The sequence below is a fragment of the Myotis yumanensis genome, unplaced genomic scaffold (assembly GCF_028538775.1).
Source record: "Myotis yumanensis isolate MYYU_CA2020_CCGP unplaced genomic scaffold, mMyoYum1.0.hap1 SCAF_7, whole genome shotgun sequence".
NCBI classification, from domain to species: domain Eukaryota; kingdom Metazoa; phylum Chordata; class Mammalia; order Chiroptera; family Vespertilionidae; genus Myotis; species Myotis yumanensis.
In genome coordinates this window covers 57999037-58025771 of record NW_027223758.1, presented here as the reverse complement: position 1 = coordinate 58025771, position 26735 = coordinate 57999037, and the positions used below count along the sequence as shown (strand labels likewise).

The 26735-nt window shown below is 38.1% G+C and overlaps 1 protein-coding gene across 2 annotated transcripts in view; it reads left to right on the top strand.

Annotated features, from left to right (window-relative positions):
• MYOM1 (myomesin 1) overlaps positions 1-26735 on the top strand; it is a 112869-nt gene that overhangs the window by 39180 nt on the left and 46954 nt on the right. For both annotated transcript variants that reach the window (XM_070420568.1, XM_070420567.1), the window contains exons 11-17: positions 5688-5829; positions 8605-8804; positions 10621-10677; positions 15336-15460; positions 20499-20682; positions 21532-21706; positions 25853-25974. In XM_070420568.1, the coding sequence (XP_070276669.1) occupies positions 5688-5829; positions 8605-8804; positions 10621-10677; positions 15336-15460; positions 20499-20682; positions 21532-21706; positions 25853-25974 (1005 nt within the window). The remainder of the gene's footprint in view (positions 1-5687; positions 5830-8604; positions 8805-10620; positions 10678-15335; positions 15461-20498; positions 20683-21531; positions 21707-25852; positions 25975-26735) is intronic.

Genomic DNA, 26735 nt, shown 5'->3' with positions numbered 1-26735 from the left:
ATCTTTCTGTTCACAGGATGACGCCCAACCAACTGAGCCACACCGGCCAGGGCTATAACTTAATTCTTAAGACAAACTATAGTCATCAATTTTAGGATACTTTCTTTTTTTTCAGCAGTGTTTTGAATGGATCATATATGTACAAGTGGGAATGTTATTTCTACATGAGGCCCTAGCACATTGGGAGGACCATTAATACCTCCAGGCTACAAGGGTGGTTTTCTGTGTTCTTTTATGTGATGGTCAGCCAGGTGTAGTTACAACAGGAGTCAGAGGAGAGGCTCAGGCAAACAGAGTATTTAATTTTATTTTTTATTTTTATATGTATTTTTTATTGATTTCAGAGAGGAAGGGAAAGGGAGAGAGAGAAACTTCAGTGATGAGAGAGACTCACTGATCAGCTGCCTCCTGCAAGTCCCCTACTGGCATTTTAGTCTGAAACCCAGGCATGTAGCCTGACCAGCAGTTGAACTGTGACCTCCTGATTCATAGTTCAATGCTCAACCATTGAGCCACACTGGCCAGGCAAAACCGAGTATTTATACTTACAAATCCAGAGACAGAGGCAGGGCATACCGTGCAGGACCACATGGGAAAGAACCTGCATTGATTGGTCAGGAGGCAGGAGTTAGGGTGAGCCTAGATCATGGCCTTTACTGAAGTTTCTGTGGGAAAGGCAAGACAGCAAAGCAGTTTAGGATCGAGTCGTGTGAATAATTTAGGGATGGTACCTAGTTACGTAGTACCTGGCCCTGGGATGATTAAGGCAGAGGAATATTTCCCCCTAGGGTGCATGGGCCAGACAAAAAAGGCCCGTCTCTGGATGAATTAGTTTACACATCAAAGACATGCTCCAGGCTGAGCCCTCTTTTATCTCCAAGAATTGGCTAGCTCCAGTCAGAAAAGTGTATAAGATGTCAAAATATATGTTCAGAAAATAAAAAATATAAACAATACAGGTTGACTTGCTGATTTTTTTAGACTTACCATAGGAATGGTCCAGATAGTTATCTTCAGTCTTATTTTTCAGAGTCTTAGATCCCATCTATGTTGTTCCACTACCCACTATGATGCTGTCCCATGAGCCCATTCCAGTCTATGGGAAGAGGAGAGGAAGGAAGTGGAGGAGGAGAGCAGAGATGCACACAGCACTTCTGCATGTGAACACTTAGCCACATGCACACATCTCACAGTAAGGGAAGCTAGGATGTCTAGTCTCTTGTTGGGCAGTGTGTTCCCTGCTAAAGCTCAGTAGTTTAAGTACTAAAAGGAGGCAGGAAGAGTGGATACTGAGAACAGTTAGCAGTTTATACCACACTAGTATTCAGCAGCAATCAATGTTCATTGAATTTAGCCATTGACCAGCAACTGACAAAGATACACGAATATCTATACCAACTGAAGAATGTGTTAGATTTACTCCTATGTGAAAGCATTATGGGAAAAGTCATTATTGCCACAGGGAAGAAAGAAGCTAGCCTTCTGGGTAAATTGCAATGAAAACAGACACATGGGAATTTATCAGCAAGTAAGTTTCTTTAACCAAACCATCTGGATAAACCTGACTAAATGAGGACTGAATAAGCAAAGTCTTTGCTTTTGTTCTCAATTATCTTACCTGAACCAGAGAATATCCCTGGTGACCCCAAAATACTTAGTTACGCCTTGGTGATTTCTCCTGGACTCTTTCTGGGCACTCTGACATAGTCTAGAGTACCCCAACATTTTCAGTGCCCACGCTCAGAACTGTGGCTCTCTGTCACATTTAGGCCAAACTTCAGATAACTAACTATAAATGAGGAGGGGGGGGGGGGGGAGGATTTAAATTAGGAATTTATACTTAAGCCAGTTTTCAAATTCATAAAATAAAGAAATGGAAAGATTCTAAAATTTGTCAGATATTGATATGAGAGAATTGAAAAGGTAAATAAGAAAGACAAAATTGGAAAGACAATTTCAGCAATTCCTGAATAAATTATGTATTTTAGATTCTTTTTTTTAAATCTTTTTTGAGGTATAATTTACATCTATAAGATTCAACCATGTTAAGCGGACAGTGCTTTTTAGAATATGTATGGAGTTGTGTAACCATCATCCACAATCCAGCTTTAGAACATTTCTATGACACCAAGGAGATTTCTTATGCCCATTCCCCACTTATCCCCAGTTCTGGCTCCTAGGCAACCACTAATCAGCTTTCTGTCTCAATAGATTCATCTTTTCCGGACATTTCTGTATATATGATCTTTTACGTCTATCTTCTTTTCTTGAGCATATATTTTGAGGTTCATTATGTTAGTAGTTTGTTCCTTTTTATTGCTGACTAGTATTGCACTGTATGAATATGTCTCATTTTATCTATCCATTCACCAGCTGATAGATTGTTTCTACTCTGGCTATTATGAGTAAGACTGCAATGAACATTTGTGTTCATATTCATGGACCTAGGTCTTAATTTCTCTTGGGTAGATAGATATCTGTAAGTGGAATTGCTGTGTCATGTGTTAAATTTATATTTAACTCTTTAAGAAATATTTAAATGACATTTTTTTAAAACTTTGTATCCATTAAGCTGCATGAGGCCATTTCAATGCTAGAGCTCTGGTATTTTTGCTGCTTAAAAAATAGCTTCCGAACTATAACGTGCAGTGTATAAAGCACCATATGTCATTTCCAAAGACATATGGTGCTTTATACACTGCACAAAGACATTCCAAAGCTGTGCTCATTTGGACAGGATTTTATTCCATAGATAATATGTGTTCTTCGTGGGGAAGAAAAGAGATAATATAAATAAGAAAAAAGAGAAAAGCCTTTCATTAGTCTACCATTCAGAGATATCCAGTGTTATAATTTTGTTACATAGCTTTCTAGACTTTATATGTGGGGTGGGCAAATATAGGTTTATAGTTGTGAATACACAAAACAGTTTATTCTTGTATTATTATTTTTTAATTATTGTATTATTTTCCATAATAACAACCATAAACCTACTTTTGCCCACCCCTGTATTTTTTCCTCACCATTCCCTATAGAGAGAGGATGGAGGGAAGAGTTGATAATATGATAAAGGATGGGATAGAAATGTCATGAAAAAAGAATTACAAATGGCAAATAAGTATGTAAAAAAGTTATCATTAGCAATCAAAGTAATTAAAATGATATAATGTGTTAATCTATCATATTAAAAAGAATAAAAATATTTTTTATTAACTTTTATTTTTTTAAATATATTTTATTGATTTTTTTACAGAGAGGAAGGGGGAGAGATAGAGTTAGAAACATCGATCAGCTGCCTCTTGCACAACCCCTACTGGGGATGTGCCCACAACCAAGATACATGCCCTTGACCGGAATAGAACCTGGGACCCTTGAGTCCGCAGGCTGATGCTCTATCCACTGAGCAAAACCAGTTAGGGCTAGGATAAAGGAATGGAGGGACCAATTCCTATTATAGTGAGTGTAAATCTGCTTGACTTTTCTCAGTGTGTTTTGTCACTATGCATTGTAGGCACATTTTCAATAATTCTAAGAACTTGAGTGGACAAAGTTGAAAAAACAAGTTTTATGCTTATATGAAAACTAATGATGTATGCTTATATATATATATGATAATATATCAAGAAAAATCAGTTTACATGAAATTACTAGTATATAGTACCATTCCATTTTATTTTAAAAACAATCACTTTTGAGTTATAAATATAGGGAAAAAATCTAGAAAAATATAGGCTGTTAGTAGCAGTAATCTCTGAGTTATGGCATTTAAAAGATATTTTCATGTATTTTTTGATTATCATATATTTAACAAGCATGCAGTACTTTTATATATATAAACATTAGAATTATTTACATTTTGGAAAAAGTTATTAATAGCCTGTGTCAGATGTCAAAAGATAAAGAGTAGCAGGATAGTCTTTGACCTAATTAATCAAACCTACAAAAAGTTTGGCTATTTGGAGGGTTGGGAGAAGGCAGGGCAGAGGCTAAGGAAAGGATTGACATTGACTGATGGGGCTGTGAGCCAGATAGTCCATAGCAGCTGCTAGTAGCCAAGAGCACAAGTGTGAAGTAACATAACACAGTATTTGGATTTGGCTTCTTTAGCAGCAGCTGCTAAAGAGAAGCTGTTTTTGAAAGATCGTCAAGCCCACATCTTATAAGCAATTTTATAAAAGTGCTGAAAAATGACTCCCTAAGTGCCAACTGTTAAATACAATGGATGTTCAGTGAACTAAATTTCTTTTAATGTATTTTAAAAAATATATTTTTATTGATTTCAGAGAGGAAGGGAAAGGGAAAGAGAAATAGAAGCATCAATGATGAGATAATCATTGATTGGCTGCCTCCTGCATGTCCAACTCGGGATGAGCCTGCAATTGACTGGAATTGAATCTGGGACCCTTCAGTTTGCAGGCCAATGCTCTATCCACTAGCCAAACCGGCTAGAGCTTCATTTTTAAAAAATATATTTTTATTGATTTTAGAGACAAAATCACTCCCTGTTGTGTGGCATGTAGGCATTCTGCATTAGGTTTCAGGCACCGATTAGTTTTCCTATAGCAGGAGACATTTCCCCAGAGACACTTTCCTGCAGATCTCATGGGGCAAGAAATAGAATGTTCAAAATCGAAGTGACTTGAACTATTCACAGGTAATGTGCACCTATTAAATTCAGAAGTAGACAAATATTTCTGCCCTGATATCAAATGTTTTAGTAACTCAGAAGACTTACACAAGTGTAGCGGATAGAAAAACAAAGTGTTTATTCAGTCAACGAGAGTGTTTTCCCTTGGGTAAGTGGCTCCTGCAGGGCTCAGCCTCCTCTCAGACTAACTCCAATTATGAAAGGGTTGACCAGATGTCAGAAGAAAGTGTCAAACGTGAATTCCTTCCCTCAGGGACTTTGCCTCCTGTCTTAATTGTTCTCCTTTAAAAGGCTACTGATTATTTTTACTATTCTTCCTCTCCTCCTAAAAACATCCCTGATTCAGCAACTTAGCTGTGCTTGAAGACACTGCTGAGAGGACCCCACTGTCAGAGGATCCCATTTCATAAAGAATCACTGTCCTCTGTTGCTTGTATAATCCTGGACTTTTACTAAACTCAGATAACCCAAACTCAGATGTGGGTATTGCATCAGAGTTCCTTTCGCAAATATCTTCAGTTCGGGAACAAACATTTGATTGAAATGAATGTTTTCCTTTCTTTTCCAAAACAGTAGTGCCCAGCATAGGAGTGGGCAAAGCTTCATGGTTCTTATTCTCTCGTGGATGCATCCAGAGGGTAACAGAGAGGGCTATTTGTTCCCCTTTGGAGCCATTCATAGTTTCTGAGTAACATTACACAATGAATATCTTAAGAACAGACTTTCTTGCACAACTTACATTTGACTTTTCTGATAGCAATCCTCGACATCTACGTGTTTATTTTCTTTTAGAACATTTGGACAGTCAAGGGCCATGAGGCAAAGGGCATGGGTTCTTTTTAGAGCCCTTTCTAACATAATGTTCTTTGTACTGATGGTGAAAAGCACACATTGTTATGTTGGTAAGTGAATTACAAGTCTGAAGCTTGCTCTACTGGGGTCAAAGATGTAGCCACTGAAATGTGTGCACTAAGAACCCAGTCTGAGTGCTTCAGAGCACATCTAAGAGGGCTAATGGGATCCTTCTGTATCTTCACAGATGGTGATGCAGAGATTGAAGGAGCCCCAGCCTCTCCCTTGGATGTGGTGTGCGTGGATGCCAACAAAGATTATATCATCGTCACCTGGAAACAGCCAGCTGTGGATGGAGGGAGTCCTATTCTGGGATATTTTATTGATAAGTTAGTACTTAGTCTAACTTTAGTTAGAGTGATTTGGCCATAGAGATGCATGCTTGATTTCTCCCACCATTTCTAGGTGAAATATTTTCTTTTCTGGTCTCCTCTCACTCCCTCTCCCTCTCCCTCTCCCTTTCTCTCTCTCTCTCTCTCTCTCTCTCTCTCTCTCTCTCTCTCTCTCATATAAATATATATGTATATACATATATATGTGTATGTATAGATGATGTAGCCAGGGGTCCTCAAACTACGGCCCGCTGAAAACATTTATCCGGCCCGCCGGGTGTTTTTGCCGCCGCTGCCTGTCCTGCTTAGCAGCTGACTCGTCCCGGGCCTGCAGTGCGCATGTGTGGAATGTGCGAGGGACAGTGAACTGGCCCCCTGTTTAAAAAGTTTGAGGACCTCTGATGTAGACTGATATAGATATAGCTATCGATAGGTATATACCTAAATTCCAAAGATAACCTTTGAATTTGATGACCAGCACAAGTCACTAATTTGGCAAGAAAACTATAAATTCATAGATCTAATAGAGGTCACTTTAAAAGTGAAATAAGTGGTATTCAATATATTTAATGTCCATAATCCTAGTATGTCAACAATTTAAGAATATTACATGAATAATAATACTTTATGAATACTAACAAAATTTTATTTAAATCTCAGGAAGTGATTTCAAATTAGAAAAAAATCACAAATATCAGTAGTATTAAATTATGTTCTATCTACAAGTTCTTACTTTTTACATTCTCTAAAACTTAGAGACTTTGATTTATGGTAATTGGGTCTTACATATTACTTATACACTAACTTTAGACAACAAAGATAAAAATTTTATATTATCAACCTAAATAAATTATTGTCTGACTTAGTTCCTATTCAAATAGTTGCTCTAATTCTCTTTCCATTTTTTGAGTAATAAAATTTGGTTGTAAAAACTATTAGGAACAGATAATTTAGCTACTATGATACAACGAAGTTGTACCAAGGTATATTAAGCCTGATATTTATAGCAGTAAGTAAATATATATATATATATGGCTTAATACCATTCAGAGAAAACTTTATAATAAATTATATACTATTTAATTGTATACTAAATGCTTCTACATTATTTTATTTTTTGGTAACGAAGAACAGTGAAGTTTTAGACAGATTCTTTTGCATCCTTACAATTTCTGCCTTATTATCTTTGGCAAATTTCTAAGGGATTTTCAAACTTTAATTATTGAAAAACAGAGACAATAAGTACATTTTGTTTTTCTCTTGTCTTAGTCAAAATAAAAAAATAACAATACTATGAGTAATATTTATTCATCATTTGCCATGTGAATGGCACTGTTCTAAGCCCTTCTCATATATTGACCACTAACCCATAACCATCCTTTGAAAGGTAGGTACTCTTATTATGATTAGGAAATGAGTAGCTGACCCAAGGCCACATGCTAATGAGGAAACACAGTCACATAGTGTAACTCTAGCAGAACTAGAACTCAGAGAGCAGCCCGGCTGTGCGTGTTCTTTCTGCTCCACCATGCTATAGACAGCTCCAGAGCAGCGGCTCTCCACCGTTGTCCTGCCCAAAGGAGGGTTAGGAAGCATGCTGTAGGATCATTGGGTCACCACAACAGAATCTACAGAGAGAGGGTAGGAGGCAGGGGCAGTTTGGAGAATTGTCCTAGCCTTACACATTCATTTATAACAGCTCCATAATTTCTACAAAGGAAGATTTAGGGGAAAAGTGGATGTAAGGCAAGGAGTGAAGCTATATTTGCTAACACTTTACATAAAGTTGAGGAAAATATTTATCTCAAAGAGGAAGGGTGATGGTAGGGAAATAAAGATAAATCCCCTGCTACAACCACCTTTGCATTGCCATTAGAACTCCCCCACCCCCCGCCTCCATGAGAATCATTTGGGAATTATAGATGTTGGACATAAAGCTGTGTTGGGGAAGTGATATAAATGAAAAGTCCAGTACTCTACTCATGAAAAATGATGAGTTACTTCAATCACATGTTGAACCTCTAAAGCCCTGTGGATCAGGCTATAACATGATAGAACTCACATCTTTGTCTCCTGGGGTGTAGCCACTCTATCCCCAGGCATCAACTGTTGAAAAGCACCCAGTTAGAAATCTGAGGTTTCAAGTGTTTAAATCCAGGCCTGGGAATTTCACTGCATCTCATGAATCTCATCTGCTAAGAAACAATTACAGTACCCTCCTTGCCCTCCCACCTGCACAGCAGGCAGTGACCATCAAGTGAGCTCTCTCTAAACTACAGTACAGATAAGTATCTTTTAAGGTGCTAACTTTCTCAGCAACAGTTCCATAATTTAAACAAAAATGCCTAAAGAAGTCGCTAGTGGTGGAACTGAAGACATCAGCCAGGCAGATGTTTGACCAATCCTCCCCCTTAGTCTATTCAATGTAGAGACTGTACATACCAGCCTGCTTCTCCCCCCCCCCCCCCCCCCCCCCCCGCAACCCATCCCAGATCATATCTCCTCTACTTAACACCCAAGGCCCTTAGCTGCATATTTTTAGTGTGGTCAAAGGACATGTCTGTGTCAAGAAGGAGCTGAGCTGCTTTTTCTTGTTAGAGAAGATACATTACAGTTGAGTGGAATTGAGTTCAATTAAATAACTATTGAACCACACTTGAGCTGCATATTTTGTAGAAAAATCTGAAGCAACTGGTAGGTTTGCAGCGTTGGAACTATGAATTTAGCCATACTTCTCTTAATATTCTTATTGATCGCTCTTTTTTCCCTTAGATGTGAGGTGGGCACAGATAGCTGGTCTCAATGCAATGACACACCTGTGAAGTTTGCTCGTTTCCCAGTCACTGGATTGTTAGAAGGTCGTTCTTATATATTCCGAGTACGGGCTGTGAATAAAACTGGAATAGGTCTACCATCTCGTGTTTCTGAGCCTGCAGCTGCTCTGGATCCAGCTGAGAAAGCAAGACTTAGAAGTAAGCATTTTTCATTAGGGTCTTCCTGAACCTTTTTTTTTTTTTTTTAAAATAGAACTACAGATCTCATTGCAAAGTTATTCCTCCCCCTTCCACTAGAGGGCACAGAGAATAAGAAATCCTTTATTGATCAGAAAATCCTTAAGGTGGGGAGGAGAACTGAGGAGCATGAGAACAAAAAAGTATTTGTTTTTTGACTCATCTATTCACTATTAATATCTCAGTACAATGAGTTTCTTTATATTAAAGGAAAAACAACATTATATCTGATCTATACTTGAGTTTCCTTATAGACAGTCAAAAATAATCTGTTCATCCAATTAGCCTCCAAGTATCGACGTCAAAACTACGGTACATGAATTATGCTCTGCATTTGTTTCATGGGAACCCATATGGCACCCTCAATAAAAGGAACCATAAACTGGCATTAGAAGAATTGTTGTAAATTAACATTTCACTCTATACCAGATTTTTCAACCTTGGTCCTGTTGATATTTTAGGCCAGATAATTCTATGTTATGGGGATCTACACTGTACATTATAGGATGTTAGCAGCTTCCCTGGCCTCTACTTACTACAAGCCAATAGCGCTCCCCCATCCCCTCCGCCCCTTGTGACAAAATTATCTCCAGACATTACCAAATGTCTCTGGGGAGCAAACTCACCTTAGATGAGGACTACTGGTCTGTGGTTTATTTGCAGTATTGTTGTTGCTGTTGTTAATTTTCACCCAAGGATATTTTTCCATTGATTTTAGAGAAAGTGGAAGGGAGAGGGAGAGACAGAGAGAAACATCGATGTGAGAGAGACACATCAATTGGTTGCCTCCTGCACGCACCCCAATCAGGGCCTGGGAACCTGCAACCAAGGTTAGTGCCCTTGACCGGGAATCAAACCTGGGACCCTTCAGTCCACAGGCTGATGCTGTATTCACTGAGCCAAACTGACTAGGGCTGCAATGTTACTTTTTTTTTTTTACCTTAAGTACATGTAGTAGCATCATAAAATAATGCTACTTTTTCTCTGGAGACTTTTTCTAATCACACTACTTGATAGCTCTCTGATCACTTTTCACCTAACATCCAGCTTCTTTCCTAATTCCATCTCATACATTCATTTACCCTTTTTCTATAAATTCCAATAAAAATAAGATTTCTTTGAGCGTAAATAAGTTATACTGTTTATTACCTTTCTGTTTTTGCACAAAATCTGGTCAAAAGTCCTTTGATTAGAGCAAGAGTTGAATAATTTTCTCTTTCTGGTATCTGTGGGATCACAGACATGAATTTCCTTTTTAAGTTTATAATCCTCATCTCAGCCATTTCCCCCACTCAAGATCTAAACTGGTTTCCTTTGTAGACAGCAGTTTTTGAATGCAATGGCAAGAAATTGCTTTTGTTGAGCTTTACTGCACCATCAGCGCTCCTCTCCTCTTTCATCTTTGTGATGACAGATAAATAGCTACTGGGCTTGCAATTGTTCCAGAAAGGTTTCTCCCTTAAGGAGGTGTGAGAGAGCCTACATGTTTCAGGAGATCTATATGGAACAGTAATTGAACACAGGTTATTTACCTCCCTTGTGTAAATACAATTCTAGAAATGGCGACTTCAGTTGAGGTGGGTTCCAAGCTCCAGCAGATTGTGAATTCTTCAAGGACACAATACCATATACATGCTCAGTAAGATTCTTTAGAACAATACATAAGTCAACTAGTAAGAAACCCATTTGTGACTAACCTGGCCAGTTAATCAGTTTATAAGTGCAGTTGAAACTGCTGTTGTGAATGTTTGCGATTTTAATTTTTATCTCTGTTCAGGCCACCCTTCAGCACCCTGGACTGGACAGATCATTGTCACTGAAGAGGAACCTAGAGGTAAAAGCTACATTTCCCTCAAATACTATTGCCAGTGTTTGGCTTTGCTGGTTAGCTGTAGTGGATGGAACACTGCATATTAAGATGTTTTGGAAAGAACATTCTGAAGCATTTGGATATCATAAAGTAACTTATATTGTCAGAGAAGCGTTTCCTAAAACGTTTTATTGAGATATAATTGACATACACTAAACCACATGCCTGTAAAATGTACAATTTGACAGTATTTACAGATGTGTTCACGTGTGACACCTGTGATTCGAATAATGAACATATCCATCACCCCTAAAATTTCCACACATCCCTTTGTAATACCTCCCTTTCATTTCTTCCCCATCTCCAGGCCATCACTGATTTGCTTTCTGTCACTGTAATTTGCATTGCCCACTATTTTAGATAAATGGAATCATACTCATTTTTGTCTGATTTCCTTTACTCAGCATAATTATTTTTAGTTTTATTCATGTTGATGTTTGTATCAATTCATTTCAGTTTATCCATTCACCATTGAAAGTTTCTATGAAAGCTTTGTGAAGTGTTTGTGTGACGTAGGCTTTCATTTCTCTTGGATAAATACCTATGAGTAGAATGGATAGGTCATATGGTAGGTTTATGTTTAATTTTTAAGAAACTGCTAACTGTTTTCCAAAATAGTTGTACCATTTTACATTCCCATCAGTAGTTTCTCTATGGGAGTTCCCCAGTTGCTCCACATTGTCACCAGTACTTGGCATGCAGTCTTTTAAACTTTAGACATTCTAGTAGTGTATAGTGGTATTTCATAGTGTGGGTGCATAGTGGTTTCAATTTGCATTTCCCAAGTAACATGGAATTTGATTGCATGTTTGTGGATCTATTTCTGCAATCTCTATTGATAAATTTTATTTTCTCTTTTATGTAGCTATATAAGCCTTATGGGTGTTTTTATTTTTTAAGTTTCATAGTTTTGAAATCAGATAGTATAAGTCCTCTAATCTCCCCTCCCCCCAAGTTTATTTGGCTATTCTAAGTGTTTGCATTTTTATGTAAAATTTAAAACCAGCTTATAAATTTCTACAAAAATCTGCTGGGATTCCAATTGTCTTTTATATCCTTAACTAGAGGCCCGATGCATGAAATCCATGCAAGAGTAGGTCTTCCTTTCCTTGGCTACCAGCACTGGCTTCCCCCTGGCACCCGGGACCCGGGCTTCCCTCTGGGACTGTGGTTCCCTCACAGCCCCGGCTTCTTCCAGAAGATCATCCAGAAGGATGCCTGGTCTAATTAGCATATTATGCTTTTATTATTATAGATGGCTTTCTATCTACTGTGCTATCAATTATTGCTAGTGATGAAACCTCTGATTAAATGATATATTTATCAGTTGCTTTTTTTAGTTCTACAAGGTTTGCTTCATGTGTTTCGATGCTGTTAGGAGATGCATAAACATTTTTATTGTTATATTCTCTTATGAATTGACCACTTTATTATTATGAAGTAAGTCCCTTTATCCATAGTAATGTGTTTTTTCCTTCTTGGAAATCTGCTTTGCCTGGTATTAATATAACCTTCAAGTTTATATTGATTAGGTTTAGCATGGCATCTGATTTTCATCCTTTTACTTTTAATTTATGTGTGTGTTTATATTTAAATCATGTTTCTTGTAGGCAGTACAAAAAAGCTAGATCTATGCAATCTGATAATCTTTGCTTTTTCATTGGGGTGTTTGAGCCATTTACATTTTGTGTGATTATTGATATGATTTGACTTAAACCTACCATCTTGCTATTTGTTTTCTGTCTATTCCATCTGTTTGTTTTCCTTTTCGTCTTTTTCTACTTTCTTTTGTATTAAGTATTTTTTATTATTTTGTTATCTTATTAGCTATACTTCTTTGTTTTACTTTATAGTAGTTTGGAATTTATATTATACATTGTGTCACAACCTATCTTCAAGTAATATTATATTACTTCACAAGTAGTATAAGAACTTTCAATGGTATTATTTCATTTCCCCTCTGAACCATGGTGCTATTGTTATCATATATTTTATTTGTGTATTTATTTTAAACCATACAGTACAATGTTATTATTTTTGTTCAAATCATAGCTTATCTTTCAAAAAGACTTAAAAAGTAAGAAAAAGTTTTCTATATTCACTCATTTTTACCATTTCTGTTGCTCATTTCTTTGTATAGATCTCAATTTCCATCTGATATTTCTTTCTACCTAAGACATTTCATTTAATATTTTTTGTAGTGCTGGCTTCATGGTTATGACTTATTTTATTTTTTCTTTGTTGAGTCCCTATTTCATCTTCATTTTAAAATATCTCTTCACTGTGTGTATGATTCTGATGGACAGTTTTTTAAAAATATATTTTTATTGATTTCAGAGAGGAAGGAAAAGGAGAGAAAGGTAGAAACATCAATGATGAGAGAGAATCATTGATTGGCTGCCTCCTGCATGCCCCCCACTGGGGATCGAGCCCACAACCTGGGCATGTGCCCTGACCTGAATCGAACTGTGTTCTCCTGGTTCATAGGTTGACACTCAACCACTAGGCCACACCGGCTGGGCATCCTTTTCTTCATTGGTGTTTGACCTGCTGTGAATTCCAGCCAGTGGTGTTTTTTTTCTTTTTAAATCTTTGAATTTGTGTATCATTTTAATATTTTTCATGTTTTTAATTAACATGTTCAATCTTTATCTTCTTGAACATATGGAATATATTTATAATAACTTCTTTATGTCCTTGTCTACTAATTCTATCATCTGTGACATTATCTGGTTTTGTTTTTATTGATTGATTTTTTTGTCCTCATTATGGTTTGTATTTTCTTGCATACTTGATTTTTTTTTTAATGAGATGCCAGACATTTTGAATTTACAGTGTTTGGTGATGGATATTTTCGTATTTTTATAAATACTCTTAATATTTGTTCTGGGGAAATAATCCTTTCAAGGCTTGCTTTTGTTGAGTGTAATCAGAGAAGCCTTTAGTCTAGTAATTTGGCCTCACTACAGAGGAAACGCCCTCCTGAGTACTGTTCCGGATGCCCCAAGAATTAGGAGATTTCCATTCCAGCTGGTGGGAACATGAATTCTCTCAGGCCCAACGTGAGCTTTGAAGACTGTTCCCTTCAATTCTTTTGTGTGGGTTTTCCCCATCTCAGGTGGATTCCTCCCATGTATGAGCTGATCAGCACTCATGTGAGCACTCCAGAGGGACCCTCTGCAGATCTCTGAAGCCTCGCTCTCTGGGCAGCCTTTCCTCCAGTGTTCATCCCTATGATTCTTTCTGTGGATGCCTTACTCTCCTGGGAAGTCCAGCCTCTCCTCCACTCGGGGAGACTGCCAGGCTCTACCTGGGCTCCTCTTCGTGAGCTGCTGCCTAGAAACTCTCTCCACACAGCAAGCTAGGACTATGGCAGGACTCACCTAATTGTTTTCTATCTATAGGGAATCATTGTCCGATGTTGACTAATATCCAATGTCTGTAAACAGTCATTTCATATATTTTGCTCAGTATTGTAGTTGTTTCACATGGAGGGATCACTTTGATGTCAGGAACCACAGAGGGTCTAAAAGTTTACCCTACTTTCGAGCTAATGTTTCATAGATACTGGCAAGAGACATGAGACTCCTGGGACTCTTCTCACAGCACTGCAGACAGCATGAGCTTCATATTCTCTTTGGTTTCCCTTGCCCCTCCCCACCAACCCACAGGGTTATGTGGGCAGCAGAGGTGGATGCTGCACACACATATTTGTGTCTCAGCTGAGAAGTCTTACACTTAGGAAACCACAATCTTATTAGGGGGCGTCTACCAAACCTAACCAAACTTTCTCTGGAGAACTATATCACCTCTTGTTATCCTGGTCAGAAAACAGTCAACTCTTTGCCCTAGAGCCATGGTCGGCAAACTGCGGCTCGAGAACCACATGCGGCTCTTTGGCCCCTTGAGTGTGCCTCTTCCTAAGCCTTAGGAGTACCCTAATTAAGTTAATAACAATGTACCTACCTATATAGTTTAAGTTTAAAAAATTTGGCTCTCAAAAGAAATTTCAATCGTTGTACTGTTGATATTTGGCTCTGTTGACTAATGAGTTTGCCGACCACTGCCCTAGAGGATATGCTGTCTATATTCCAACATTGTTTGCTATTCAAACATCCTTGAAAAGATATTCTATTTTAAAAAAGCTAATAGAAGTTGTGCCCCACCCTGTACTGTAGTAACTCTGTATTGTGTCAGGTGGGTACTAGGAAGAGGGATCACCTTGTAAACTATATAAATGTCTAACCATATGTTGTACAACTGAAACTAATATATTATGTAAATTGTAATTTAAAGATTAGAAAACTTTAATCAGTCAATCAATCAATCAATTGCATTAGAAAACTATTATTCCACTCCTTTTGGTAAATATATAAAAGATAACTTGTGTCATTACAGCTGCTTTTTAGGACTAATAAAGAAATTAAAATTGTCCAGCAAAGAAAGTAAAACTGTGGCTTTGAATTAGGAATGACTGTCTCAGGAGGAATTTTAGAAACAAGGTACTTCTTTATCCTACGAAGCAGTAACTAAGTCTTCCTTCAGCGATAGAGAAACATCTGTGCCTGAGTGTCCTGGGTTTCCCAGAGTGTGTGCCCCTCACTTTCCTTGTTGTTTTTCAGAGGGTATTGTTCCTGGACCTCCCACAGACCTCTCTGTCACCGAGGCCACCCAGAGTTACGTGGTGCTGAGCTGGAAACCCCCTGGCCAGCGTGGCCATGAGGGCATCCTGTACTTCGTGGAAAAGGTAAGACTCTGGGATCAGCATGATTACCTCATGCCACTTTCTGAAGACTTCTTTTAAAAGCAGAGATTAAATTTTCATTTTGTCCCGAATTCTTTAAAACTTTATAAACTGTGAACAACCTCCACAGAAAAATATATATCACACAGAACTTTGCTGGAAAGTTGAGGGGATTTCTGGACCCTAAGACTCATCCATAGACTTCTAAGAGGTCCACGGACCCCAAATCATGATCCTTTATGAAGAGAGGTTCCTGAAACTGCAGATTTCCTGTAGCACACTGTTTTCTGGATACTTTCTCTGCCTCCCTTGCTCTAGTGATGGCTTTTCACCTCTCTACTCCTTGTCCCTCTGCAGTAGGGAATGAGCATCAGCAAGGGTAGATGCGTGAGAGGAATAGAAGTTAAAATACTTTCTAATGGCTGAGAGAGTTGAAGACAGAAAGTCCTCGCATGCTGCCACACATTTGACCAGCACTACTCTATGTGCAGTTTGTAGGATGCGGTCAGAGATTAAAAAATAACATAACATATTGGCTAGTTCTTTCCCTCAAATATCTTACAAGTATATTTTACTTTGTTAGAAAGGGCAGCATACAATGCAGGCCTAAAATGAGTGAAATCATGAGAATTGTTTGTGAATCTATCATATACTCATACTTGAGGAGAGTTCTAGGAAGTATTTATGCCCAGAAAATGGAGAAGAGCCAATACCTGCACGGGCCATTATTTGGGGAGCTGCCCCAGCTGCAAAGCCAGAAACATAGGAGACCTTGCCAGGCATAGGGCCTAGGAGTGGGAGAAGTTCTTGGCCAACAGGATAATTGCTACTAGAAAAGAGTATGTAAAGAGAATTTGACTAAAATGAAGTTTAACTCTTATAGATCATTGGTGGAATGTAAATTGGTCCAGCCACTAGAAAATACAATATAAAAGTTCTCAAAAAATTAAAAATATGTCTACTGCCTATCCAGCAATCCCACTTCTGGGTAGATGGAAACAGGATTTAAAGGAAGCACCCAGGCAAAGAAATCAGATACTGGCTACATTTAAAGGTAAATCCCATAGATAAGGACACTAACTTTACAAGTAGTACTCGAGGTGACTCCGTGTCTTAAAAAAATACATGGCATGGGGGTGGCAGGAGGAGGGAGATGAAGAAAACATATCAAAGCAAAACAGGATTTTGATGAGATATATGCATTTCCATGTTTATCGCAGCATTATTTACAATAGCCAAGATATGGAAACACCTTAAATGCCCATCAGTGGATAAAAACGATGTGGTAGTACATATACACAATGGAATATTATTCAGCCATGAGAAAGGAGGATATTCTCCAGTTTGCAAACAACATGGATGGACCTTGAGGACATTATGCTAAGGGAGATAGGTCAGATAGAAAGCCAAGTACTGTATGATATCACTTATATGTGGACTCTAAAAAAGTAAACTGTTAAAAGCAGAGAGTAATATTGTGGTTACCAGGTAATGGGAAGGGGGCATAAGAGTGATGGTGTTTAAAGGTTCAAACTTGTAACGAATAGTAAGTAAGCCATAGAGATCTACTGTATAGTATCATGAACATAGACAATAATATTGTACCATAATTATGCAATGTGATAAATATTGCTATATTGGCAACTATATTACAATATACAAATGTATCAAAGTAACATGCTGTACACCTTAAATTTACACAATGTTATAAGTCAAATATATTCAATAAAAATAAATATAATAAATTAATTAAAGAGGTTCAAAATCCATTTGTTAGAAAAGTTTTGATTAAGATATAATTTTTAAAATGAAATAAAAATAAGTTTATATATAAGAATATTTACATTTTTATTGGCAGCTCTGCACCATTTTTTAGAACAATTAATGAAACAAGCGTTTATACTTTTTTGTGTATTTTATTTATTTTTTACAATACGGTATTATTAACTATAGTCACCAGGTTGTACATTACCTGACATTTTATAACTGGAAATTTGTATCTTTTGAATCTCTTTACCCATTTTGCACAACTCTCCACACCTAGCTTCTGGCAACCATCAATCTGTTCTCTGTATCATTGAGTTCGGTTTTGGGGAGGATTGTTTGGGATTGTTGTTTTTTTTGTTTGCTTGTTTTTAGGTTCTACACGTGAGATCATACAGTATTTGTCCTTGAGAGAAAATTTTATAAAAGTGTGAAATAGCTTGATAACATATTATTTACTTTACAATTTATTGTCACAGCAAAATCAGAGAAAATACATATTTTTGCAAAAATATTGTGGAGCTCAATTAACTTTCCTAAAAGCCCCCCTCTTTTATCTTAATGCTATTCTGACCATTTAATTTCACAACTCTAATTAGGTCACCTTTCCTGACTATTATTATCAGAAAATAAATATAGCTATAGATATATAGGTATATACAAATTATGTAAAATCATAAAATTAATATGTAAACATCTTTATGGCTTTTTAATTATTTCAAATCCGTGGCTCTTGAGAAAAATGTACTGGAGCTTAAAATGCTAGGGTCTGTGGTTTCCCTTTATTCATTTCTTTTCTTTGATCAGGACATTTAGCTCAGCCTTTGAGGAGGATGCCTCACTTCCTTCTTATCCCTAGCGAATATTTTTTTCTTCTAATGGAGAGCAAGAATAGAATGATAAATGTTCACCCCCTATTGTGTTTAATACACACCCTCACGAATCTGTTTGAAGTGCTCCACAGGAAGAGAGTTCTGAATAAGCACTGTGACAGCAATTACAATCTTTTCTGTAGGAATGACATAGTAACCACCGAGTTCTGAGGCAGTTTCTCCCGATGAGTCAGTTGGCTTCTGTTGAACATGTCCTCTGGCCACATTAACTAATTTCCCCACCAAAGTCTGTAACTCCCCTAAGTTTCGCTCCTCGTCATTTCCTTATCGCATTAAGGGAGGGGAAAATGGATTCCGGGCCTGGGGCCACTGTCTCCGTGCAGTTTGTAGGTTTTCATGTCTGTGTAGGTTTTCTCCGGGTACTCCAGTTTCCTGCCACGTCTCAGAGATTCATGTGAGATGAATTGGTGTGTCTGAAGTGTCCCAGTCTGAGTGAGTGTGTGTGTGTGTGTGTGTGTGGGGGGGGGGCACGGTGTGAGTGGCCCTGTGACAGAATGGTGTCCTGTCCAGGGTACCTTCCTGCCTTGTGTCTTGAGCTGCCAAGACAGTATCAGGTTGCCCACAACCCTGAACTGGAATAAGCAGGTTGGAAAAGCATTATCTTACTTGTTTTTATTAATCATTCTTAAATCTGTGTATAGCTCACATTTATTTCAGTGTTTAATATTAGATGTGTTTTAGGTCTTTATTTAGAAATTTGGTGGTTTTTTTGTGACAGAAATATGCTGTAGAAATGTAATTCTTTTTAAAAAAATATATTTTATTGATTTTTTACAGAGAGGAAGGGAGAGGGATAGAGAGTTAGAAACATCAATGAGAGAGAAACATTGATCAGCTGCCTCCTGTACACTCCTTACTAGGGATCGCCCGCAACCAAGGCACATGCCCTTGACCAGAATCGAACCTGGGACCCTTGAGTCCGAAGGCTGACGCTCTATCCACTGAGCCAAACCGGTTAGGGCAGAAATGTAATTCTTGTTTATATCAATTAGCCTGTGATAAAATTGTTTTCATTATACATCCTTTCGCTTAAAGTTGCAGTTTCCACGAACCTGTCGGCAGTGTTACGTGAAGGCTCACTGTGTAGCCGGAGTAGAGAAGCTTGCACAGGCACAGGTGGCACATTCAAAAAGTCAGAGATGCTAAGGTGTTGGGGGAGCAGCACAGGTCCTGGGCCACATTCACAGAACCATCCACATGCCAGATCCTCTGAGCTGAGTCTCAAATGATTTCTGATAACTGCTTCCCATACATTGACCTCTCCAAGGGGAAATTCCCCCGTGCTCTTGTTCTGTGGCAAGTTTCCATCTCCAGAATGTTCAGGCCCATAGCAGTGCTGCCCCTAGGTTATCGCCATGCCTGCACTTCTCCGTGGAGCTTTTTACCTGGGATTTGCATGCACATAAAGCACTTGCCTGTCATGGCCACAGGCTTAACATCAGTTACAGCATGTCCCTAAGCCCTGAAATGGTTGAAAATGAGGGGTTTATTAACAAGGGAATCGGATGCATTGGTCTCTAGGGCTCCCAGGCTCCCTATCCTACTGTGGTCTTTTCCTCGGATGTCTTATGTCTTGAGCTCTTCCTCTTATTCCCCTGTCAAAATCTGGTCATGTCAGAGACAGGGACAGCATCCCTCAATAGCTCTGTTCCTACCAGCAGGAATGTTGCTCAGGACCAGGCACTGTTTATAGCACTGCACGCCTGTCAACCCACTTAATCCTTATGGTAACCCTAAGAGGGAAATACTTTTATTTTCATCATGCTTATTTTGTAGATGAGGAAATTGAGGCACCCATGGGGTAGATAATTGACCCAAGGCCACACAGTTAGTAAGAGCAGAGCTAGGATTTGAACCCCGCAGTCTGGCTCAGGTTCATATACACCCAACTATTACACATTGCTGCTTTTAAACCTCCCAAGTCCAAGTCCTCCCCTCAGGAAAACTTTGATAATCACAAAATACTACCCCCACAACGCCTACTTCAGAGCATAGTTAGAGGATTGAAGACTGACAATGGTGAATAAAGCTCTTTGCACAGTGAAAGGCAGCTATTATTTTTATTGAGAAAGTATCAATGACTGATAATTGCTTCTGTGTTCCCCAGGGGAGAGTATGTCAAAATGAATGAAAGCCATAAACTAACGGATTAAAAGCATGGGAGAATTTTATTCCTCAGTGGGCAGCAGCTCAACTAGGGGGAGTTTACACTCTCTACCCTCACACACACAAATGACATTATCATGAAAGGCACTGCGAGGATTTTAGAGGTTACCCTCTCAACTCAAATAACAGGAAATACATAAATAGCCCTGATATGCCCTGCCTAGAGTTCCCATTTATTCCTGCCGTGCTTTCAATGGGTCTCACTGTTCTGGCCGCAGTGTGACATGGAAACAGAAAACTGGCAGCGGGTGAACACAGAGCTCCCGGTGAAGTCTCCCCGTTTCGCTCTGTTCGACTTGACTGAGGGGAAATCCTACCGATTCCGTGTCCGCTGTTCTAATTCAGCAGGAGTTGGTGAGCCCTCAGAGGCAACGGAAGTGACTGTGGTTGGGGACAAACTTGGTAAGTGTAGAGCTTGGTTGAACAGCTATAAACTTATTTTACTTCAATTCAAGGGAAAATTCCAAAGCAAAAATTTTATTAGAATATAAATATATATATATATATATATATATATATATATACTCATCATATTTATACATATTACGAAGTAAAAGTGGTGACATCTTTCTTATCTATTACAAATTTAATTGATGACTATATTTGACAGATACATTTTTAAAATTTATTATTATGTATATCAAATTTTGAAAGTAAATTTCTTCAGGAGTTTCAACAGTATTGATAATGTATTTTTTCTGGAGTGGGTTACTGTGTTCCTGGGTATTTGGTTTATCATCATTCTCTCAACCTAATATATTTATTAGTTTTAACAATCCTGTATAATAAAAGGGTAATATGCAAATTGATTGAATGGCAGAATGACTGGTCGCTATGACATGCACTGACCACCAGGGGCATATGCTCAATGCAGGAGCTGCTCCTTGGTGGTCAGTGAGCTCCCACAAGGGGAGCACTGCTCAGCCACAAGCCAGGCTGACAGCTGGCGAGCACAGCGGAGGTGGCGAGAGCCTCTCCCTCCTCCACAGCAGCGCTAAGGGTGTCTGACTTTTGGACATCCCTCGAGGGCTCCCAGACTGCTAAAGGGTGCAGGCTGGGCTGAGGAATCCTCCTCCCCCCAAGTGCACGAATGTCGTGCACCAGGCCTGTAGTATATTATAAAATAAAGCAACCATATATTTGATATGATTAGTTATATAAAATTTATGTGTGTGTGTGTTTGTTCACATGTGTTAAGAATGAATTTTTTGAAGTGACCTTGAGTTCAACATTTTTTTTCTCTTTTCTCAGATATCCCCAAGGCTCCAGGCAACATCATCCCAAGCAGAAATACAGACACATCAGTGGTAGTTTCATGGGAGGAATCCAAAGATGCTAAGGAGCTGGTTGGCTACTACATAGAGTCTAGTGTTGTTGGCTCTGGCAAGTGGGAGCCCTGCAACAACAACCCGGTGAAGGGCCCACGGTAACTGCACTCTGTGTATGTGTGTGTGTGTTCAGGTGGTAGGGACATTTGACTAGAGCTACAGAGGCTGTGAAGAGGAAATACAGCCATGGACCCACACAGCAGCAAAAACATCCAATGGAGGGATTTTTAAAAATAGTTCAATACTTCCTTATAATTTTTATTGGGTGACATTGGTTAACAAAACCGTAAAAATTTCAAGTGTACAACTCAATAAAACATCATCTGCATACTGCGTTGTGTGCCCATTACCCAAAGTAAAGTCCCTTTCTGTCCCCGTTTATCCCCTCTTTGCACTTGTCCACCAACACCCACCCCCTTTCCCTCTGGCTATCACCATTTGTTGTCTGTGCCTATGTGTTATATATATTATTTTCTTTTTGCTTAACCCCTTCACCTCCTTTTCATCTACCACTTACCCCGCACACACAGCCTCCAGCCTACTCTCTACATCTATGCCTCTGCTTCCACCCTGTTTGTTAAAATATTTTGTTCATTAGATTACACATATAAGTGAGATCATATGATATTTGTCTTTCTCTGACTGGCTTATTTTACTTAGGATAATACATTACAGGTCTATCCATGCTGTCACAAAAGGTAAGATGACTTTTTTTTTTTTTTTTTTTTTTTTTTTACAGCTGAGTAGTATTCCATTGTGTAAATGTACCACTGCTATTTTTTTTAAAAATCCTCACTTGAGGATATTTTTTCTATTGATTTCTATAAGGGAAGGAGGAGGGAGAAGATAGATAGATAGAGAGAGAAACATCCATGTGAGAGAGACACATCGATTGGTTGCCTCCCGCACACACCCCTACAAGGGCTGATAAAACTGCAACTGAGGTATGTGCCCTTGACTGGGAATCAAACCTGAGACCCTTTGGTCCATAGGTCGATGCTTTAGCCACTGAGCCAAACCAGACAGGGCTACCACTGCTTTTTTATTTATTCATCTACTGATGGACACTTGGGCTGTTTCCAGATCTTGGTTATTGTAAATAATGCTGCAGTGAACACAGGATTGCATATATTTTTTCTAGTTAGTTTTTTAGATTTCTTCAAATGTATTCCCAGAAGTAGAATCACTGGGTCAAAAGGCAGTTCCATTTTTCATATTTTGAGGAAACTCCATGTTGTTTTCCACAGAGGCTACAGCATTCTGCATTCCCACCAGCAGTTGTACTAGGGTTCCCTTTTCCCCACATCCTCTCCAACACTTGTTTGTTGATTTATTGATGATAGCCATTCTGACAGGAGTGAGATGATATCTCATTGTGATTTTAATTTGCATTTCTCTGATGCTTAGTTACATTGAACATCTATTCACATGTCTATGGACCATCTGTATGTCCTTTTTGGTAAAGTTCTTTATAAATGTTGGATATTAAACACTTTTCAAATGTATCATTGACAAATAAGTTCTCCCACTCAGTTTATTGATAGTTTCTTTTGCCGTGCAAAAGCTTTTTAATTTGATGTAGTCCTATTTGTTTATTTTTCCTTTGTCTCCCTTGCCTGAGGAGATATAGCAGAAAAAATATTGCTGAGAGATAGCTGAGATTTTACTACCTATGTTTTCTTCTAGGATTTTTATAGTTTACAACTTATATTTAAATCTTTAATCCATTTTGAATTTATTCTTGTGTATGTTGTAAATTGGTGGTTTAGTTTCATTTTTTTTTTGCATGTATCTGTCCAATTTTCCCAGTGCCATTTATTGAATAGACTGTCTTTACCCCATTGTATATTCCTCCTTCCTTTGTCAAATATTAATTGACCATAAAGTGTGGGTTTATTTCTGGACTCTTTGTTCTATTCCATTGATCTGTATGCTTGTTCCATTACTGTTTTATATGGCCTTGTAGTATAGTTTGATATCAGGTAGCATGATACCTCCAACTTTGTTTTTCTTTTTCCAGATTGATTGCTAAAGCTATTCAGGGCCTTTTGTGGTTCTATATATATTTTGGAGTATTTGTTCTAGATTCATGAGATATGCCATTGGTATTTTAATAGGAATTGTGTTGAATCTATTGATTGCTTTAGGTAGTATGGACATTTTAATGATGTTAATTCTTCCAATCCATAAATACAGTATAAGCTTCCACTTATTTGTATCTTCTTTAATTTCTTTCTTCATTATTCTATCATTTAAATTAGGGAGATTGAAAAAAATATTGTACTTTAAATGTCCAAATGAATTTAAAATTGAATACGTCTACTACAATATATTTGATAAAAGGCTTACTTGTTATATTAAACACTTAGAAATACTTAATGCCAGCTATGATAAGAGTTCATTTCGTAGGTCTTTTCTGGTTCTTTATGCTATTTGCTTTTTTACCCCTCTGTTCTTGTCTTTAATAGCCAATGTTATACTAGATTCTAAGGATCTAATAGGCACTAGCTAACCAAATTGCCCAGGTATTTTAAATGAACAGAAGAAAACATCAGACTCTGAACATCAACATGATTACACTCAGTGTAATGAGACATAAATAACCAAACCAAGGACACTCAGAATATTTTGCCAACACTTTGCTTCTAATGTGAGGAAGGTTATTTTTCTTGCTCTCAAATAATTTATCAACCAGCATTGCAAGTTGATGATGAATTCTGGCCTGCACCCATAATCTGGGCCTCCTTTGATTTAGGGCCAGTCTGAGAGGAGAATTCCACCCACAAAATTGGCAGCTTGTTAGGCAGCTCCTTCTTTGACCACTTGTACCTGGTAAGTCCAAAGACGCCCCCATAGGATGCTTCTTTTCTAAAACTTGAGAGAATAGAGACAAACCAATTAATGGGAGAAGGCAATGTGTTTTACAAGAGATTCATTGCTTTTGTTTGCTCATTTCACTTTTACTCTGTATTCCCAGTATTTTCCTGGGACTATTTAGAAACATTCATGGAGGAAAGCCTGTCTTTCCAGAAACTGATGGGAGCTTCTCAAGGACGGGCACCATGTTTTATTCGTCATAGTATCTACAGCACCCAACTTAGTGTCTGGAACACTGATGTGCTCAGTAAATATTCGCTGAACTGAGCTGGCCTAAGGGTTGGCCTAAATTTAGGATTGGTGTAAATCGTAGCTGCCTTTGTTAAATATTTCAACATGCAAATAGTAATAGAGTCATTAGCAGATCTGTTATTTCCTCTGGTTACAGTCCTTAGAACGGATTAAAATGTTACAGTGATTCATGAAACAGCTATTTATAACCATAATAGCTATTAAAGAGTGAGGTTGTTTTGTGTGAAACTGTCCATGAATTCACACCTTATTATTGAATTTTTATATCTAAATGGCAATTCTGGAGCCAATTTTTCACCTTACTTTCAAATTCAAGTAAAATTTCTCAATAATTATACCTCCCCTGGCATGCAGAAAGGCAGGGAATAGGCCTCAGTGATGAGGAGCCACCTATGCTTATGGCTATAAGTATGCACCTAAAATAGCCATTAATAATATTATTTATGCCACCTATTATTTATTAAATGCCTCCTATATGCAGGCCCTCACAAGTACAATGAATCTCTTGTAATGGGTACTTTAAATACTTTATGGACAATATTTACACAAAATTATTATGTAGATATAATTATCCCCATTTTGCTGATGAGCACGCAGAGGCTCAGAAAGGTTAAGGGACTTATGCAGGGGAATACCAGGGCTCCTCATTGTTTGACAGAGTTTAGAAAATTGCCTTAACTGCCTTCTTGTCTAAAGCACATGTTACCTGCATCTCTCTACATCTTTTTCTTCCTTTTAAAAAATGAATCGTGCCCTTAGCCAGTTTGACTCAGTGGATAGAGAGTGTCAGCCTGCAAACCAAAGGACCCTGGCTTCAAATCCTACCAGGGGCATGTAACTTGATTGGACACTTCTCCCTGGCCTGGGCCCTGGTTGGGGCTCGTGCAGGAGGCAACCAATCGATGTGTTTCTCTCACATCGATGTCTCTCTCTGTCTTTCCCTCTCTCTTCCACTCTCTCTAAAAGACCAATGGAAAAATATCCTTGGGTGAGGATTAACAACAACAACAACAAAAAATGACTCTTTTTCATAAAGCCAGATCTTTCGTTAAGTTAACAACCATCTTCTCTAATTTTCTCCTAGGAAAGTTTTTTGAAACTTCCTTTCCTTTCAGATTTACATGCCATGGATTGGCGACTGGTCAAAGTTATATTTTCCGGGTCAGAGCAGTTAATGCAGCTGGACTTAGTGAATATTCACAGGATTCAGAAGCAATTGAAGTAAAAGCTGCTATTGGTAAGTTCCTTATGCATAACTTTGCTAAGAAAAAAATGATTTTTTCTAAGTTATAAAGGCAGATACCATCCTTTCCAGAAATTGTTTAAAGCTTCTAATTTTGCCCCATGATTCCACCCTCAAATGATCATTTTCTCTGACTCCAGGTGACATCTTATTAACCTTTCATAGCTGTCATTTTACAGATCTTCATCACTTATCCAGATTCTGTGCATCTGTAGCCTTTTCATCTTCACAAGTCCAAGTTTCCTCAGATATTTCCCATTGTGGGAAACTCCATTCTAACTTCGTGCTCATCACGGGAATGTGAAGGGCCATCCAATTCCATGAAGTGGTATATCACCCATAACACAGATCATCTTGTACCTAAAAGCCATTTCATCTGCAACACAGCCTGGCTTATTTTCACTAACAGCACATTAGCATGCTTTTTATAAACTCCTCTACAATTCCTGCAAAGACACCTGTGGTGGCTTAATCATGTTTCATCTCTGCTTGCAAAGTAACCAACAGAATAAAACCAGTAACAAAGTAATTCTATGTATGTACATGATGTACCTCGCAATCTTAGATGACATGGGGAATGGACCCTGAAATTTCAGAGCAATCAAAATGAAATTTGTCATATAGCAACACATTTAAAGAGAAAGATCATTAAATATCAATTGTCTTCAGTTAGTGTTCCATATTACTTTTTAATATTCCTTATAATATGGACAATAGTGAACATGTTGCTTTGAGGTTGAGAGGTACAGACCATT